Below are 20,942 nucleotides of genomic sequence, written 5' to 3' on the forward strand. Positions count from 1 at the left end.
TGTGGCATGACATATAACTTGTTCCTATAGATTTGGTAGCCTAGGCGTAGTGAATATGTGTACGATATACGTCTCAGATATTGAATTTGCTTTACTTCTGAAATTAAAATAAAATATTAAAATTAATTCATTACAATATTACCAGCAGTGAGTATCTAGTTATGCTATAATTAGAGAAGGTATACAATTCACTCACCTGTAAACATACTATGGCATGACTTACAACTTGTTCCTATAGATTTGGTAGCCTAGGCATAGTGAATACATGTACGATATACGTCTCAGATATTGAATTTGCTTTACTTCTGAAATTAAAATAAAATATTAAAATTAATTCATTACAATATTACCAGCAGTGAGTATCTAGTTATGCTATAATTAGAGAAGGTATACAATTCACTCACCTGTAAACATACTACGGCATGACATATAACTTTTAGCCCTAGGGGGGTCAGACTAGACACCGTTGAAATCTTTTAAAATTTGATTTCACAGATAGTGATTTAGCTTTAGTTCTGAAATTAAATTAAATTATTAAAATTATTCATTAATATTACCAGCAGTGAGTATCTAGTTATGCTATAATTAGAGATGGTATACAATTCACTCACCTGTAAACATACTGTGGCATGACTTATAACTTGTTCCTATAGATTTGGTAGCCTAGGCGTAATGAATACGTGTATGATATACGTCTCAGATATTGAATTTGCTTTACTTCTGAAATTAAAATAAAATATTAAAATTAATTTATTACAATTACAAGCAGTAAGTATCTAGTTATGCTTTAATTAGAGAAGGTATACAATTCACTCACCTGTAAACATACTGTGGCATGACATATAACTTGTTCCTATAGATTTGGTAGCCTAGGCGTAGTGAATATGTGTACGATATACGTCTCAGATATTGAATTTGCTTTACTTCTGAAATTAAAATAAAGTATTAAAATTAATTCATTACAATTACAAGCAGTGAGTATCTAGTTATGCTTTAATTAGAGAAGGTATACAATTCACTAACCTTTAAACACACTATGGCATGACATATAACTTTTTGCCCTAGGGGGGGGGGTCAGACTAGCCACCGTTGAAATCTTTTAAAATTTGATTTCACAGATAGTGATTCAGCTTTAGTTCTGAAATTAAACTAAATTATTAAAATTAATTCAATAATATTACCAGCAGTGAGTATCTAGTTATGCTATAATTAGAGAAGGTATACAATTCACTCACCTGTAAACATACTGTTACATGACATATAACTTTTAGCCCTAGGGGGCATATAGACCTAGCTCGAGCCATTCCATTAGAGCGCATCCGTTCCATTAGAGAGCATTCCATTAGAGAGCGGTCACGTGACGTGTGATCACCTGACAAATGCTGGATACACGCTCTAACGGCAAATACCGTTAGGTTTAGCGAATTTACGAACCGTTACGAAAGAGTTTGCTCGTTCAAAGGCCGTTTTTGTAAAAGCGACAGCCTTGATCGATACACTGTTCATTTACACAATCTTTCCTGGCACCATACGCACTCACACTGTTAGCGGCGGAGTGAAACGCGCCCATGTCATGCCATTAACCGATTACTGACGTCTATGTATTTCAACGCGCCCATGTCATGCCATTAACCGATTACTGACGTCTATGTATTTCATGTCTTTGGCATGAAAGCTATAAAATATATGAAATACAAGGCCTTGCTATCGTTTGAACATTTCAAATATTTAATTAGTCTAGCGTTTTTTTTTTTTTCATTCCATTGGAGACGAGTCGCTCTTCATTCCATTACAGGACGGTATGACCCAAACCACCCTCTAACGTCGCTCTATTTACTTGATTTGATATGGGAGCTATTAAATATAATTAATAAAATATATTCAAACAGTTTTGAACATTTCAATTATTTATTTGGCCAAGCGATCGTGTCATTCCATTACAGACGAGTCGCTCTTCATTCCATTACAGGACGGTATGACCCAAACCACCCTCTAACGTCGCTCTATTTACTTGATTTGATATGGGAGCTATTAAATATAATTAATAAAATATATTCAAACAGTTTTTAACATTTCAGTTATTTAATTAGCCAAGCGATCGTGTCATTCCATTACAGACGAGTCGCTCTTCATTCCATTACAGGACGGTATGACTCAAACCACCCTCTAACGTCGCTATATTTACTTGATTTGATATGGGAGCTATTAAATATAATTAATAAAATATATTCAAACAGTTTTGAACATTTCAATTATTTATTTGGCCAAGCGATCGTGTCATTCCATTACAGACGAGTCGCTCTTCATTCCATTACAGGACGGTATGACCCAAACCACCCTCTAACGTCGCTCTATTTACTTAAATTGATATGGGAGCTATTAAATATATTTAATACAATATATTCAAACAGTTTTGAACATTTTAATTATTTAATTTGCCAAGCGATCGTGTCATTCCATTACAGACGAGTCGCTCTTCATTCCATTACAGGACGGTGTGACCCAAACCACCCTCTAACGTCGCTCTATTTACTTGATTTGATATGGGAGCTATTAAATATATTTAATACAATATATTCAAACAGTTTTGAACATTTTAATTATTTAATTTGCCAAGCGATCGTGTCATTCCATTACAGACGAGTCGCTCTTCATTCCATTACAGGACGGTATGACCCAAACCACCCTCTAACGTCGCTCTATTTACTTGAATTGATATGGGAGCTAGTAAATATATTTAATACAATATATTCAAACAGTTTTGAACATTTTAATTATTTAATTTGCCAAGCGATCGTGTCATTCCATTACAGACGAGTCGCTCTTCATTCCATTACAGGACGGTATGACCCAAACCACCCTCTAACGTCGCTCTATTTACTTGATTTGATATGGGAGCTATTAAATATAATTAATAAAATATATTCAAACAGTTTTGAACATTTCAATTATTTATTTGGCCAAGCGATCGTGTCATTCCATTACAGACGAGTCGCTCTTCATTCCATTACAGGACGGTATGACCCAAACCACCCTCTAACGTCGCTCTATTTACTTGAATTGATATGGGAGCTATTAAATATAATTAATACAATATATTCAAACATTTCTGAACATTTCAGTTATTTAATTGGCCAAGCGATCGTGTCATTCCATTACAGAAGAGTCGCTCTTCATTCCATCACAGGACGGTATGACCCAAACCACCCTCTAACGTCGCTCTATTTACTTGATTTAATATGGGAGCTATTAATTATAATTAATACAATATATTCAAACAGTTTTGAACATTTCAATTATTTAATTGGCCAAGCGATCGTGTCATTCCATTACAGACGAGTCGCTCTTCATTCCATTACAGGACGGTATGACCCAAACCACCCTCTAACATCGCTCTATTTACTTGAATTGATATGGGAGCTATTAAATATAGTAATACAATATATTCAAACAGTTTTGAACATTTCAATTATTTATTTGGCCAAGCGATCGTGTCATTCCATTACAGACGAGTCGCTCTTGTATTGTAGAGCCGCGATTTAAGGTAGCGAGACTATTATTTGTGTTGAAAATTACGATTTTCATGTTTATTTATTAATTGATGAAATGCACTATAAACTTTCATATGATAAAGTCAACATAACATAGAATGTCATGTAAGTTGGTTAAAATGTATATTTTCTGAAGGGAAGCAAGGCAGCCTCAGTAGTGTTTTCCAAAATCAACAATACAGGTTTAATCTGTGTGCCTATAAGTTTCAAAGATAAACTCAAGACAAAGCAATGTTAGGATGTGTTATCAGTAGCTATCTGACACACAATGAGTGTTTCTAAACATTCGAGTGGTTTGTCTCCGCCCCTGTTTGTTTCACAGATTAGTCATTTGTGTCAGACACAAGGTCACACGGCCACTGAAAAAAATCATTGATTTTGGTGTTTTCATATGCCGAATTTATCCAATTATAGCTATCCCATTCCTTTATTTTTTTGGTTTCTAATAGCCTTACACATTTGGATGCCCCTACACATGGTAAAACAGACCTTGATGGGAAAACAAATTGATTGTGCCGATAAAGAAGCTTGAAAATCTTTGCTGTTACTTCATGGACGTTTTCTAGGAGTTTATGTTTTTCAAAATACAAGGTCTTTAACAAAAAATAACGTATACTTATTGTCGTCGGTTTAACACCAAATTTTCACAGCTTTAAGGTGACAATGAGAGGAACTTGAATGTGTCCAGACAAACTATTTCATCGATTATTTACCAACGAGTTGTGGTTTGAGTTGGGGGCAATGTGACTAAAACAGTAATTGAAATTCAGCACACTATTTTTTAAAACGCGTTGCTTGAATAAAACTGACCAGACACATTCAATTTACCAGACTATTGAACAACTAGGAAAAGTGAAAAAAATACTTCTTATCGCCAGCGTAAATGCGTAATTATTTTTTTTACAGAAAAGGTAATTTTTCACCTTTGATTGAGTAACGCGTCGTAGAATGCAGATACGGGCATGCAAAATACACTTGTGAAAAGCTTTAAATCTGGCGATTCTAAAAATATATACTTTCCTGGGTCTATTTGTAGTCATTTAGTCACAATTAGAAGATGAAAACAAGTATGCAAATAATAGTCCCGCTATTATTAAGTTCTTAACTGTTATTTTTACTATCTACAGAAGATATTAATCTTAATGCCGAGATGTGTGAAATTATTGACAATGGACTGTTAACTTCTGATGTGAGTATATGGCAAGTCTTTGACTACTTCCCTAATTGCTCAGATGATTTGAATGCTATTTGATAACTATTTTACGATGGAGTCGTTCATTTGTTGGCGCATTTTGTTGCCAAATAATGATTCAACGGGGTAATCTCATAATTCGATTGATAATAATTTATTTTATCATTATCTTGTCGAGTTTATCAATATTAAAATTGTCTAAGTGTGATAATAGTGTAATGGAACATTAGAACATAGCACTGTAAATGTAATTCCTATTTTAAATTGTTTTGTTACAGATAATAAACATGTATTGCCAGCTTCTGTTTAAATCGTTGTCAATGGAGGTGAGATTAAATTATACAATGATAAGCTATTTACCTCTAAAAACTGACACATGTACCAGATGATTGTGAAGTTCTATGTGAACAGCCTTTTCTAATAAGTCTTATATACAAATACAACTTGGAGGGATCATGTGATTATTACATTGAATTCAGTATTATTAAAACATAAGTGCTCCAGTAATTTAGTTTTATAAATCATTAATCTTGCTATATTTCTGAATTGGTATTCTTACTATCACTGATATAAATATTGATTGAAATAAATACCATTACAATATTTGTCGCAAGGTTAGCCATGTGCGAAAAATAGTTCTTACAGTCTCCTTCACATGTATCACCACTTGTTTATTATCATTGAATACCCTAGTGTCTTTTATTTACAGAACCGTAGCAGCGATCTGGGTATTGCATCTACATTCATGATACCAGCTGTCGAAAAGGGAGGAAACTACAGGCCATTCATTACAAAGGTAATACATTATGGCCCATATTCCGGAGCTACCCAATTGTTAATGTATGGCAACTATAGTTGCCGATCATTATTTCTTTCATAAATATTGTGTTGTCGTGGCAGTATATATAGCTTATTAGTTATATTCGTTTTATATATATCTGTCTTAGCAGGAAACATGAAACATTTGAAGCATTAACTGCTACAAAGCATAGCATTGTAGCTACTCTCACTGAGGGGGTGATTCATTACAAGAAAGTACAACCCATACCCCCCTCCATACCACTCGGAACACCTAATTACTAATATTATATTCAAAAAGGAACGTAGAGACGATAAAATACATGTAAAATATAAACAAATAACTTACACATTAATGACAATATGAAAAAGGTGTTCTCGTCTGTTCAATTCAGAAATCATCTCTATGGCACCTTAAATTGCTGTATATACCTATGCATATCCCAACTGCAGGTCATTGGATATTGGTTGTAAGTATGAATACATTTTGAATGTTTGTTGTCAGTGTTCAAACTTCCTGAACATTGGCTGCAATTATGCAATTATTGCTTAATGCACCTACAAAATGATTGTATATAAGCGTTGCCGGCGACAACGTGATAGCTATGAAAAACAAATGTGATCCTCTTTTAAAAAGTACTATATGACACAATATTTTTTTTCTGTGACGTGTTTTAATTGGTAACATTTCACTCAATCAGTAGGACAATATTATTTATGTTTTTAGTTAAATAATATATTCACAAGAACTGCCATATCAGAAAGCAATAATTTATGATAGCTAGTACATTTTCAGCAGTCAAACCACTAAACGGCTGATTGTTTTTTAACATTTTTGCAGCGGATTGATGTTCAGTAGCATAACGTATTCATATATGACTCGCTTCCTTGCAAAGAATATGCTTATATAGAAAATTCCCTCAGGTAAGGTAGAAACAAGTTATAAGAATTTGTCTGTTTAATCATGATTTAAGTCAGTGATAATCTTTGCATGTAATATAATTTATAGTTTGAAACCAGTATTTGTTGAAATTATAATCAAGGGGAGTATGTCGATTTCTACTTTCCTTTAATTTACTGCAGCCGAGGAAGATTTTATCTCGTTATAACGTCTCGGCAACACTTTCTTAGTTTTTAATCATCTAATCTATATTTTTGCAGGAAATTCATATCGGAAGAATCAAAAACTAAAATAATGACTCGAGAAAAAAGCAAATGGAAATTTACTTATATTACGGTAATAACATTTTTGACTCCCGTGGGAGTCTTTGCAATTTCCATGTATGTGTGTGTGTGTGTCTGTCCGTTCCAATGGTATCTCAAGAACCGTATGTTGGTTTTTAATGAAACTTGGTGCATAGATGCTCTGGACTAATGCGCAGATTTGATAAGGTTTTGGTTGAAATTCATACATATTAATTACCTTATTTGCATGATAATTAGCTAATTTTTAGCTGTCCCTTGACTGTTCCACTAATATCTAAAGAGCCATTCATTAGATATTGATGAAACTTGGCACATAGATGCTGTGCACATAATTAACCTGATTTGCATACTGATTAGTCAATTTTTGGCTTTTCCAATGATATCTCAGGTACTAATCATCACATTTCAATGAAACTTGCATAGATAAATAGGACGATGCACAGACGGATGTGTGAAATATTAATTACCTAATTTGCACAATTAATCAATTTTCAGATTTTGATATGTTAAGTACTAATACTTAAAACAATACACAATACACAGACCCGCTCAGTTTTGAGTTAATTTGCATAATAAATCATCATTTTTGGTTCTAATCACATTTCAATGAAACTTCGTATAAAGATGGTCTGTGACAGTACTTATCATAATTCAGTGAGTCTTGGTACATATGTACTCTAACACAAGGTGATGATCAAATTAGTTTTAGGTTTATATACATCTATAATAATTACCTAATTTGCATAATAATTTACGTTTTCGCTTACCGCTATTTTAGTTATGAATAATCATCACATTATAATGAAACTTTGTACATGTACACCCAGAAAAGATATACAGACCTAAATCTATGTATGATAATTGCTTAATTTGTATAATAATTCATTTGGTTCATTGAGGTAATCCACGGACGTGATTAGTTTAATGTTGATAAACATGCATATTGATTATCTATTATTAGCCCATTTCTGATATCTAAAAAAATCAGATTTAAATTTAATTCATCACAGAGGTGCTTAGGAACTAATTAGACTAAAAACAATGGATGATAAATAAAATGTATTTTCTGTATGTATTATAAATTTTGATAGTATGAATCACATTTGTTTCATGTTTCATGAATCTCAAATAGCAGACACAAATTATTTGCCAAGTTACTTGTTTGAAAAGCAAATTTTAAATTTTGAATTAATTTTGATAATCTCACAACACGTTCTTTCTAAGCTTTCTTTGATTATGATTTGTATTCAGTGTATTGGTTAAATGTAATTGTAGTACAAATATAAACTTGCATTGTTGTAATTGCCTTTTCCTAATCACATTTTATTTATTAGGGATTACCCTGCCAGGTCAATAATAAAGATTGTGGCGTGTTTGTTTTGAAGGTAAGTTGTAATAACGTGCACTGGCGCATACACTATGTCAAATCAATCAATTATAATATAGTACCAATCATACTTACTTACATTCTGCCAAACGTGTATACACATGTAAATATCATTTAATTGTGTAAATTGTGAATATTATAATGTGCCCACTACACTGCAATTCCGACATACTTCCAGAAAAGCGTAATATGGTTTTCTATTAAAAAAAGAAAATGGTTTATTTGCAAATGTCTCAAAAGGACAAAATATGGTGATTTCAATCTCCAACAGGCTAAACATAAATGTGTGTGTTTCAATATCACATCTCTGTATACGATTCTAGCCTTAAGTCCCCACTAGAGCTCATGTAATGAAACGAAACACGACAATTAATCATCCACATCCAAGGATGATTGCTCTAATTTTTATTTGATTATCAGTTGATATTATACTTAAAAAGTACCACATATTGAACTGTTCCTCCTTTAGAATATATAATACTTTCAATGTTTGTTAATTGAACATTGTATTTACATTTTATTGTACCTTATTACAATATCTATGTGTGTTTTGGTTATGTAGTACCTGAAATGTTGTCTCCTTGGTGAGGATATCATGTTTAAGGTGAGTAAATCGGAATATTTTGTAGCATTTTCCAGGTTACCTTCTTGTATTTTTATTAACATAACACTAAAACAATATTTTTTGTAGGTCGAATCAACGCTTTTAAGAGAAGAGGTGAAAACAGACTTGTTGCAATGGTATGTATATTGCAAGACTACAATATTTTGGATTTTGAACGATTATTAACTTTCATTTTTCGTGTCAATAATGTCAAAACATTGCTGGTCTCAAAAGATAATTTGAAAACATAATGATACAGCGTTTGAGTTGATATAAACATAACAAGTATTGAAATTACCAGAAACGAACCGTTAAACAGTGTAAACAACATGAACATTAGTGTCCCATGTTAAAGTTGTGCAGTCTCGGGATTGTGGTGCCGCAGTTTAAACTCCATATATTTTGCAATAATGTATTTAAACATTCAACCACAATTAACTACTATCTATCCAGTCTTGCTTTCAATACTTAATCCTAACCGGAACTTTTTCTAACATTCTTTTCACTTGAATTTATCGTAAATGATATGTTATCCCATTTTGTATGATCAATAGAATATATCTCTATGACCCTTAGATGCATATCATAGGTTTGGGGTTTTGTATATATCTTATCAGTGACATTGTTTCTGCCAAGATCAGGCTTAGAATTCAAACTGATTTTATCACTTCTTATGGTGATATATCATAATATATATATTTAATAAATAATTTATTGACAGGAAACAAGTACTGGAAGTTGGGGAAGTTGAAGATTCAGGTTAATATCAACATTTTCAAATCTTTCATATTGAAAAATTACATTTTGGTTCTTTGTTAATTGTCATGTGTTAAAAATGCGTCTGCCGTTTTAGGTCAACATTATTTAATATAATACCTGGCTAATAAGCCATGAAACATATGCTAGTTCGATTATATAACTGAAATGTAATGATATATCAATGGTTTGTTGCGTTTGTTTGCAGATTGTAGTTCATCAATAGAGATGGAAAATCTTGATAATGACAAAATAACTGGAGAAATTACAGAAAATCAGGTAAAACACACAAAATAATACTACGTAAAGTCTTTGTGTATGACTAAAATTATTTATGTTTTTGTAACGTGTAAAGTCTTGTAAGTTCTTCTTTTATATCTATGCAAGAACCCAGCAACAGAGCGTTATTTGGGTTGGGGGTTTTCATTTGTAATTTGCATAACTAATATAAATATTCAAATCAACCTTCTGACAATGATCTAATGTTCGATACTTTGCATTTGTTTACAATATAGTACCAAGAAATGTTATACCTCACAGATGGTATAATAACGTGTAGTGGAGATTGTATTGGCCATTTAAATCGACACGTCATGTTTGTGGCAGACTACAACAAAAATTATTGTGGAAGAACTACCCATGTGAGACATGGGTATGGCAATGAATACGTGTCAGATAAGGTGAGTTTATTTGATTATTTATGGGTATCATTAAATTGTCTTGTGGAAATTCAATATTCCTTTATAATAAAGAGATCACGATAAAGTTAAATTTGTTGTTTTCACATCTCACATTGTATATTTATTTGTATAACCACTTCCCACACCACTAACTGTCCTATAATCATCCTCATACATTTCATAGGTCCATGAACAAATCAAAGAACGAATGATAAAAGAACACCTGGTGAAGAAAAAAATGTCCAAAAGGTTAACACTTATTACAAAATTGTTATTTTGCAAACACACTTATTGAATGGAGTGAAATTGTTGTCTCTTCAATCTGTGGCGTCAATGTTTCCCAGTGTATATAATATGTAAGTGGTCATATATATGCCGTTCACATAATTACAGGTAAACGAACACAAGATCCGAACTCGCAATTTAATTAAAAACTTAACTAAATTTTGCTAGTACTATGATTGAAATTTGACAGTTGTAGCATGAATGCTCATGTAAATTTGTTTTCTCTGTATGCTTGTATCATTTATCGTAGTGTATATGTGTTGATTGTTTAGACTTGAATAGATTCGTTCACTCTTATACATTTGAATACGAATTTAAATATGAAGTGGTCGTAACAGTGTTTCTATATGGTATTTCTTAAATTAATTGTCTTTTAATTGTAGTATATTTGAAACAAGTACGAATATGCTATGTACAACAAGCAAAAAAGTGTATATGAAGAGAGAAGCATTGAATTCTCCTATGTTGTAAGTTAACTTTGCTTTATTCAAACAAATCATAATCATGGGAGATTGTCATTTACACAACTTTTTATGATTTAAGACAATACATACGAAAGTCGACATGAACGGTTCTCCTAAAGAAACTGGGAAATGTTTCTAAATGAATGAAATGGAAATGTAATTATCTAGCTAGACCAGTTGTGTCGGACATGAGTAGACATTTGCATATGTATAATATATACGGCTTACAATATCAATTGTGTTTTTGCTCAGTGGACAATTTGGATACCAGATATAACTTTCCTTTTCAATAAGAAAGAATTAAATAAACAAAAACGCTTTTTAATATTTTTGTGAAGAACAATGCTATTCCCCAATATTGACAGTATGAATCAAATTGATTAAAAGGAATATTTCTTATTTTTCTTTCCAGTTTTGCAACTAGATTTGTGGATGACGTATTAGTGAAAGAATGTATCGCATATTTACTCAAGGTTAAACTGAACATTTCTTTAAAGGAGGCAGATGATTTGTGCAGACAAACTGACAAGCTGAAAACTGAAATTTGAAATATTCATTGTTATGTGTGTACTACAGTCGCATATGCATGTTTCATGGTGTACGTCTCTCACTACATTATAGTGTACAAAGTCGAAGTTGTTAGTTTAATTTATACTTATTAAAACGAGTTATATAATTGTTACTACTGCGTTGCGTTTCATTACTTTATTAAATACACTTTTGTATAATAAACATGTTTCATTCTAGCATCATCAATATTTTAACTATATTTAGATTATATATACAAGTAATGACGATGAATCAAACTCTAGCATCATAAATGTCACAACACCAATAACATGATATACATGTCAAAGTAATGTAAACTCGCATTGCAAGATAGCTATAAAATTTGCTTCTTAAAAGACCAACTGAGATGTTAATTTAAAGAATTAGAACGTGTCATTTTTTTGTAGGAGTTCATTCCGCATTGGACTCGCCGAAAATGTCGCTATCAAGTTTATATTTATCAAACAAAAGTTAAAAAATGTAGAAAAATCTCAGCTAAATCGACAATAGTAATTACTTTTGTAATATGTGCAAACAAAGATAATTCTTATATTTATATGTTGTTCTTGTACTTATCCCATTTCCTCAGGTTCATGAAAATTGGCTATTATGTATTTCAACAACAATTTGGCATACAAATTCAAATAAAATAAACAAATAAATGGATTATTATGTGAACTACGTTGGTTGCGTACGTTAATAGGTCACATTTTGCATTTTTTACGCGTGTTCTCATCCTTCCTCTCAGATAATGATACGGTTCAAATTGCGTGCACACCAAAGCCGTTCGTTCAATAAACTAGTTTGTTATTTAGGTAGTTAATTTGATAGCCATCTTGCAACACTGTAGTTCCATGCGCACTTGTCTTATGAGTAAGTACCCCAAACTAGGGAGGGTATAAATAGGTCCCAACAATGAACTATTCAAATTATTCAGCATATTAATAGCAAATTAATAGCTGTAATTCATAACCTAACCACCACCACAATTAACTTGAACCAAGCAGCGCAATTCTGTGCACAGGCAGTAGTAGTGGTATATGTTAACTATTATTTAACTTAATCAGTGGTTTGTAAACAAACTGGTTCTAATGAAATGAGGAGAAACTGTAAGGAATAAAATCGACACGTACTACGAAGAATTACATAAGTGTTTTCGTAGGATATATATAAAATTAATTTATTTTATCAGGTGGTTAGAAGAATAAACAAGTTAAACGAAATGGACACAATACGCGAATGTTCAATCGCCATGTAATGATTCAATAAATAAGAAAATGAAAAGCGAAAATCTGTTTGAATATATTTTATTAATTATATTTAATAGCTCCCATATCAAATCAAGTAAATAGAGCGACGTTAGAGGGTGGTTTTGGTCAAACCGTCCTGTAATGGAATGAAGAGCGACTCGTCTGTAATGGAATGACACGATCGCTTGGCCAATTAAATAATTGAAATGTTCAAAACTGTTTGAATATATTTTATTAATTATATTTAATAGCTCCCATATCAAATCAAGTAAATAGAGCGACGTTAGAGGGTGGTTTTGGTCAAACCGTCCTGTAATGGAATGAAGAGCGACTCGTCTGTAATGGAATGACACGATCGCTTGGCCAATTAAATAATTGAAATGTTCAAAACTGTTTGAATATATTGTATTAATTATATTTAATCGCTCCCATATCAAATCAAGTAAATAGAGCGACGTTAGAGGGTGGTTTGGGTCATACCGTCCTGTAATGGAATGAAGAGCGACTCGTCTGTAATGGAATGACACGATCGCTTGGCCAATTAAATAATTGAAATGTTCAAAACTGTTTGAATATATTGTATTAAATATATTTAATAGCTCCCATATCAAATCAAGTAAATAGAGCGACGTTAGAGAGTGGTTTGGGTCATACCGTCCTGTAATGGAGTGAAGAGCGACTCGTCTGTAATGGAATGACACGATCGCTTGGCCAATTAAATAATTGAAATGTTCAAAACTGTTTGAATATATTGTATTAATTATATTTAATAGCTCCCATATCAAATCAAGTAAATAGAGCGACGTTAGAGGGTGGTTTGGGTCATACCGTCCTGTAATGGAATGAAGAGCGACTCGTCTGTAATGGAATGACACGATCGCTTGGCTAATTAAATAACTGAAATGTTAAAAACTGTTTGAATATATTTTATTAATTATATTTAATAGCTCCCATATCAAATCAAGTAAATAGAGCGACGTTAGAGGGTGGTTTGGGTCATACCGTCCTGTAATGGAATGAAGAGCGACTCGTCTGTAATGGAATGACACGATCGCTTGGCCAAATAAATAATTGAAATGTTCAAAACTGTTTGAATATATTTTATTAATTATATTTAATCGCTCCCATATCAAATCAAGTAAATAGAGCGACGTTAGATGGTGGTTTTGGTCATACCGTCCTGTAATGGAATGAAGAGCGACTCGTCTGTAATGGAATGACACGATCGCTTGGCAAATTAAATAATTAAAATGTTCAAAACTGTTTGAATATATTTTATTAATTATATTTAATAGCTCCCATATCAAATCAAGTAAATAGAGCGACGTTAGAGGGTGGTTTTGGTCAAACCGTCCTGTAATGGAATGAAGAGCGACTCGTCTGTAATGGAATGACACGATCGCTTGGCCAATTAAAGAATTGAAATGTTCAAAACTGTTTGAATATATTGTATTAAATATATTTAATAGCTCCCATATCAATTCAAGTAAATAGAGCGACGTTAGAGGGTGGTTTGGTTCATACCGTCCTGTAATGGAATGAAGAGCGAAAAAAAAAAACGCTAGACTAATTAAATATTTGAAATGTTCAAACGATAGCAAGGCCTTGTATTTCATATATTTTATAGCTTTCATGCCAAAGACATGAAATACATAGACGTCAGTAATCGGTTAATGGCATGACATGGGCGCGTTGAAATACATAGACGTCAGTAATCGGTTAATGGCATGACATGGGCGCGTTTCACTCCGCCGCTAACAGTGTGAGTGCGTATGGTGCCAGGAAAGATTGTGTAAATGAACAGTGTATCGAACAAGGCTGTCGCTTTTACAAAAACGGCCTTTGAACGAGCAAACTCTTTCGTAACGGTTCGTAAATTCGCTAAACCTAACGGTATTTGCCGTTAGAGCGTGTATCCAGCATTTGTCAGGTGATCACACGTCACGTGACCGCTCTCTAATGGAATGCTCTCTAATGGAACGGACGCGCTCTAATGGAATGGCTCGAGCTAGGTCTCTCTCCTAGGGGGGGGGTCAGACCAGCCACCGTTGAAATCTTTTAAAATTTGATTTCACAGATAGTGATTCAGCTTTAGTTCTGAAATTAAATTATATTATTAAAATTAATTCATTAATATTACCAGCAGTGAGTATCTAGTTATGCTATAATTAGAGAAGGTATACAATTCACTCACCTGTAAACATACTATGGCATGACTTACAACTTGTTCCTATAGATTTGGTAGCCTAGGCATAGTGAATACATGTACGATATACGTCTCAGATATTGAATTTGCTTTACTTCTGAAATTAAAATAAAATATTAAAATTAATTCATTACAATATTACCAGCAGTGAGTATCTAGTTATGCTATAATTAGAGAAGGTATACAATTCACTCACCTGTAAACATACTGTGGCATGACTTATAACTTGTTCCTATAGATTTGGTAGCCTAGGCGTAATGAATACGTGTATGATATACGTCTCAGTTATTGAATTTGCTTTACTTCTGAAATTAAAATAAAATATTAAAATTAATTCATTACAATTACAAGCAGTGAGTATCTAGTTATGCTTTAATTAGAGAAGGTATACAATTCACTCACCTGTAAACATACTGTTGCATGACATATAACTTTTAGCCCTAGGGGGGTCAGACTAGCCACCATTGAAATCTTTAAAATTTGATTTCACAGATATTGATTCAGCTTTAGTTCTGAAATTAAATTATTAAAATTAATTCATTGATATTACCAGCAGTGAGTATCTAGTTATGCTATAATTAGAGACGGTATACAATTCACTCACCTGTAAACATACTGTTGCATGACTCATAACTTTTAGCCCTAGGGGGGTCAGACCAGCCACCATTGAAATCTTTTAAAATTTGATTTCACAGATATTGATTCAGCTTTAGTTCTGAAATGAAATTAAATTATTAAAATTAATTCATTAATATTACCAGCAGTGAGTATCTAGTTATGCTATAATTAGAGAAGGTATACAATTCACACACCTGTAAACATACTATGGCATGACTTATAACTTGTTCCTATAGATTTGGTAGCCTAGGCGTAGTGAATATGTGTACGATATACATCTCAGATATTGAATTTGCTTTACTTCTGAAATTAAAATAAGGTTTTAAAATTAATTCATTACAATTACAAGCAGTGAGTATCTAGTTATGCTTTAATTAGAGAAGGTATACAATTCACTAACCTTTAAACATACTATAGCATGACATATAACTTTTAGCCCTAGGGGGGGGGGGGGGGTCAGACTAGCCACTGTTGAAATCTTTTAAAATTTGATTTCACAGATTTATTAAAATTAATTCATTGATATTACCAGCAGTGAGTATCTAGTTATGCTATAATTAGAGAAGGTATACAATTCACTCACCTGTAAACATACTATGGCATGACTTATAACTTGTTCCTATAGATTTGGTAGCCTAGGCGTAGTGAATACATGTAAGATAAACGTCTCAGATATTGAATTTGCTTTACTTCTGAAAATAAAATAAAATATTAAAATTAATTCATTACAATTACAAGCAGTGAGTATCTAGTTATGCTTTAATTAGAGAAGGTATACAATTCACTCACCTGTAAACCTACTATGGCATGACATATAACTTTTAGCCCTAGGGGGGGTCAGACTAGCCATCGTTGAAATCTTTTAAAATTTGATTTCACAGATAGTGATTCAGCTTTAGTTCTGAAATTAAATTAAATTATTAAAATTAATTCAATAATATTACCAGCAGTGAGTATCTAGTTATGCTATAATTAGAGAAGGTATACAATTCACTCACCTGTAAACATACTGTGGCATGACATATAACTTGTTCCTATAGATTTGGTAGCCTAGGCGTAGTGAATATGTGTACGATATACGTCTCAGATATTGAATTTGCTTTACTTCTGAAATTAAAATAAAGTATTAAAATTAATTCATTACAATTACAAGCAGTGAGTATCTAGTTATGCTTTAATTAGAGAAGGTATACAATTCACTAACCTTTAAACATACTATGGCATGACATATAACTTTTTGCCCTGGGGGGGGGGGGGGGTCAGACTAGCCACCGTTGAAATCTTTTAAAATTTGATTTCACAGATAGTGATTCAGCTTTAGTTCTGAAATTAAACTAAATTATTAAAATTAATTCAATAATATTACCAGCAGTGAGTATCTAGTTATGCTATAATTAGAGAAGGTATACAATTCACTCACCTGTAAACATACTGTTGCATGACATATAACTTTTAGCTTGGGGGGGGGGGGGGGGGGTCAGACCAGCCACCATTGAAATCTTTTAAAATTTGATTTCACAGATAGTGATTCAGCTTTAGTTCTGAAATGAAATTAAATTATTAAAATTAATTCATTAATATTACCAGCAGTGAGTATCTAGTTATGCTATAATTAGAGAAGGTATACAATTCACACACCTGTAAACATACTATGGCATGACTTATAACTTGTTCCTATAGATTTGATAGCCTAGGCGTAGTGAATATGTGTACGATATACATCTCAGATATTGAATTTGCTTTACTTCTGAAATTAAAATAAGGTTTTAAAATTAATTCATTACAATTACAAGCAGTGAGTATCTAGTTATGCTTTAATTAGAGAAGGTATACAATTCACTAACCTTTAAACATACTATAGCATGACATATAACTTTTAGCCCTAGGGGGGGGGGGGGGGGTCAGACTAGCCACTGTTGAAATCTTTTAAAATTTGATTTCACAGATTTATTAAAATTAATTCATTGATATTACCAGCAGTGAGTATCTAGTTATGCTATAATTAGAGAAGGTATACAATTCACTCACCTGTAAACATACTATGGCATGACTTATAACTTGTTCCTATAGATTTGGTAGCCTAGGCGTAGTGAATACATGTAAGATAAACGTCTCAGATATTGAATTTGCTTTACTTCTGAAAATAAAATAAAATATTAAAATTAATTCATTACAATTACAAGCAGTGAGTATCTAGTTATGCTTTAATTAGAGAAGGTATACAATTCACTCACCTGTAAACCTACTATGGCATGACATATAACTTTTAGCCCTAGGGGGGGTCAGACTAGCCATCGTTGAAATCTTTTAAAATTTGATTTCACAGATAGTGATTCAGCTTTAGTTCTGAAATTAAACTAAATTATTAAAATTAATTCAATAATATTACCAGCAGTGAGTATCTAGTTATGCTATAATTAGAGAAGGTATACAATTCACTCACCTGTAAACATACTGTTGCATGACATATAACTTTTAGCTCGGGGGGGGGGGGGGGGGGGGGGGGGTCAGACCAGCCACCGTTGAAATCTTTTAAAATTTGATTTCACAGATAGTGATTCAGCTTTAGTTCTGAAATGAAATTAAATTATTAAAATTAATTCATTAATATTACCAGCAGTGAGTATCTAGTTATGCTATAATTAGAGAAGGTATACAATTCACACACCTGTAAACATACTATGGCATGACTTATAACTTGTTCCTATAGATTTGATAGCCTAGGCGTAGTGAATATGTGTACGATATACATCTCAGATATTGAATTTGCTTTACTTCTGAAATTAAAATAAGGTTTTAAAATTAATTCATTACAATTACAAGCAGTGAGTATCTAGTTATGCTTTAATTAGAGAAGGTATACAATTCACTAACCTTTAAACATACTATAGCATGACATATAACTTTTAGCCCTAGGGGGGGGTCAGACTAGCCACTGTTGAAATCTTTTAAAATTTGATTTCACAGATTTATTAAAATTAATTCATTGATATTACCAGCAGTGAGTATCTAGTTATGCTATAATTAGAGAAGGTATACAATTCACTCACCTGTAAACATACTATGGCATGACTTATAACTTGTTCCTATAGATTTGGTAGCCTAGGCGTAGTGAATACATGTAAGATAAATGTCTCAGATATTGAATTTGCTTTACTTCTGAAAATAAAATAAAATATTAAAATTAATTCATTACAATTACAAGCAGTGAGTATCTAGTTATGCTTTAATTAGAGAAGGTATACAATTCACTCACCTGTAAACCTACTATGGCATGACATATAACTTTTAGCCCTAGGGGGGGTCAGACTAGCCATCGTTGAAATCTTTTAAAATTTGATTTCACAGATAGTGATTCAGCTTTAGTTCTGAAATTAAATTAAATTATTAAAATTAATTCAATAATATTACCAGCAGTGAGTATCTAGTTATGCTATAATTAGAGAAGGTATACAATTCACTCACCTGTAAACATACTGTGGCATGACATATAACTTGTTCCTATTGATTTGGTAGCCTAGGCGTAGTGAATATGTGTACGATATACGTCTCAGATATTGAATTTGCTTTACTTCTGAAATTAAAATAAAGTATTAAAATTAATTCATTACAATTACAAGCAGTGAGTATCTAGTTATGCTTTAATTAGAGAAGGTATACAATTCACTAACCTTTAAACATACTATGGCATGACATATAACTTTTTGCCCTGGGGGGGGTCAGACTAGCCACCGTTGAAATCTTTTAAAATTTGATTTCACAGATAGTGATTCAGCTTTAGTTCTGAAATTAAACTAAATTATTAAAATTAATTCAATAATATTACCAGCAGTGAGTATCTAGTTATGCTATAATTAGAGAAGGTATACAATTCACTCACCTGTAAACATACTGTTGCATGACATATAACTTTTAGCTCGGGGGGGGGGGGGGGGGGGTCAGACCAGCCACCGTTGAAATCTTTTAAAATTTGATTTCACAGATAGTGATTCAGCTTTAGTTCTGAAATTAAATTATATTATTAAAATTAATTCATTAATATTACCAGCAGTGAGTATCTAGTTATGCTATAATTAGAGAAGGTATACAATTCACTCACCTGTAAACATACTATGGCATGACTTACAACTTGTTCCTATAGATTTGGTAGCCTAGGCATAGTGAATACATGTACGATATACGTCTCAGATATTGAATTTGCTTTACTTCTGAAATTAAAATAAAATATTAAAATTAATTCATTACAATATTACCAGCAGTGAGTATCTAGTTATGCTATAATTAGAGAAGGTATACAATTCACTCACCTGTAAACATACTACGGCATGACATATAACTTTTAGCCCTAGGGGGGGTCAGACTAGCCACCGTTGAAATCTTTTAAAATATGATTTCACAGATAGTGATTTAGCTTTAGTTCTGAAATTAAATTAAATTATTAAAATTATTCATTAATATTACCAGCAGTGAGTATCTAGTTATGCTATAATTAGAGACGGTATACAATTCACTCACCTGTAAACATACTGTGGCATGACTTATAACTTGTTCCTATAGATTTGGTAGCCTAGGCGTAAGGAATACGTGTATGATATACGTCTCAGTTATTGAATTTGCTTTACTTCTGAAATTAAAATAAAATATTAAAATTAATTCATTACAATTACAAGCAGTGAGTATCTAGTTATGCTTTAATTAGAGAAGGTATACAATTCACTCACCTGTAAACATACTGTGGCATGACATATAACTTGTTCCTATAGATTTGGTAGCCTAGGCGTAGTGAATATGTGTACGATATACGTCTCAGATATTGAATTTGCTTTACTTCTGAAATTAAAATAAAGTATTAAAATTAATTCATTACAATTACAAGCAGTGAGTATCTAGTTATGCTTTAATTAGAGAAGGTATACAATTCACTAACCTTTAAACATACTATGGCATGACATATAACTTTTTGCCCTAGGGGGGGGGGGGGGGTCAGATTAGCCACTGTTGAAATCTTTTAAAATTTGATTTCACAGATAGTGATTCAGCTTTAGTTCTGAAATTAAACTAAATTATTAAAATTAATTCAATAATATTACCAGCAGTGAGTATCTAGTTATGATATAATTAGAGAAGGTATACAATTCACTCACCTGTAAACATACTGTTGCATGACATATAACTTTTAGCCCTAGGGGGGGTCAGACCAGCCACCGTTGAAATCTTTTAAAATTTGATTTCACAGATAGTGATTTAGCTTTAGTTCTGAAATTAAATTAAATTATTAAAATTATTCATTAATATTACCAGCAGTGAGTATCTAGTTATGCTATAATTAGAGACGGTATACAATTCACTCACCTGTAAACATACTGTGGCATGACTTATAACTTGTTCCTATAGAT

At 32.3% G+C, this 20,942-nt stretch overlaps 1 protein-coding gene and 1 long non-coding RNA gene across 2 annotated transcripts; both read left to right on the plus strand.

The window, feature by feature from the left end:
* Window positions 1–4,680: 4,680 nt before the first annotated feature.
* On the plus strand, window positions 4,681–6,400 carry LOC146742710 (uncharacterized). Its single transcript, XR_014929742.1, has 5 exons — window positions 4,681–4,740; window positions 5,022–5,069; window positions 5,453–5,539; window positions 5,937–6,011; window positions 6,383–6,400. It is a non-coding gene; the product is annotated as an uncharacterized LOC146742710 (long non-coding RNA).
* A 3,634-nt stretch (window positions 6,401–10,034) lies between these two features.
* On the plus strand, window positions 10,035–11,605 carry LOC146742711 (uncharacterized). The gene is made up of 4 exons (XM_085500852.1): window positions 10,035–10,174; window positions 10,359–10,423; window positions 10,843–10,926; window positions 11,336–11,605. The coding sequence occupies exons 1-4, from the start codon at window positions 10,088–10,090 to the stop codon at window positions 11,469–11,471; spliced, it is 372 nt and encodes a 123-aa protein (XP_085356978.1). The 5' UTR covers window positions 10,035–10,087; the 3' UTR covers window positions 11,472–11,605.
* The last annotated feature ends 9,337 nt before the right edge of the window (window positions 11,606–20,942 follow it).

The sequence above is a fragment of the Saccoglossus kowalevskii genome, chromosome 6 (assembly GCF_978046115.1).
Source record: "Saccoglossus kowalevskii chromosome 6, keSacKowa6.1, whole genome shotgun sequence".
Classification (NCBI taxonomy): domain Eukaryota; kingdom Metazoa; phylum Hemichordata; class Enteropneusta; family Harrimaniidae; genus Saccoglossus; species Saccoglossus kowalevskii.

What these genes read in the sequence shown, in the direction of transcription:
- LOC146742711 (XM_085500852.1), top strand. Translation starts at nt 10,088, where the DNA reads ATGTTTGTGGCAGACTACAACAAAAATTATTGTGGAAGAACTACCCAT. An exon ending in ATGAATACGTGTCAGATAAG is followed by an intron (nt 10,175 to 10,358) that starts GTGAGTTTATTT and finishes TACATTTCATAG; the next exon opens with GTCCATGAACAAATCAAAGA. An exon ending in AAGAAAAAAATGTCCAAAAG is followed by an intron (nt 10,424 to 10,842) that starts GTTAACACTTAT and finishes TTTTAATTGTAG; the next exon opens with TATATTTGAAACAAGTACGA.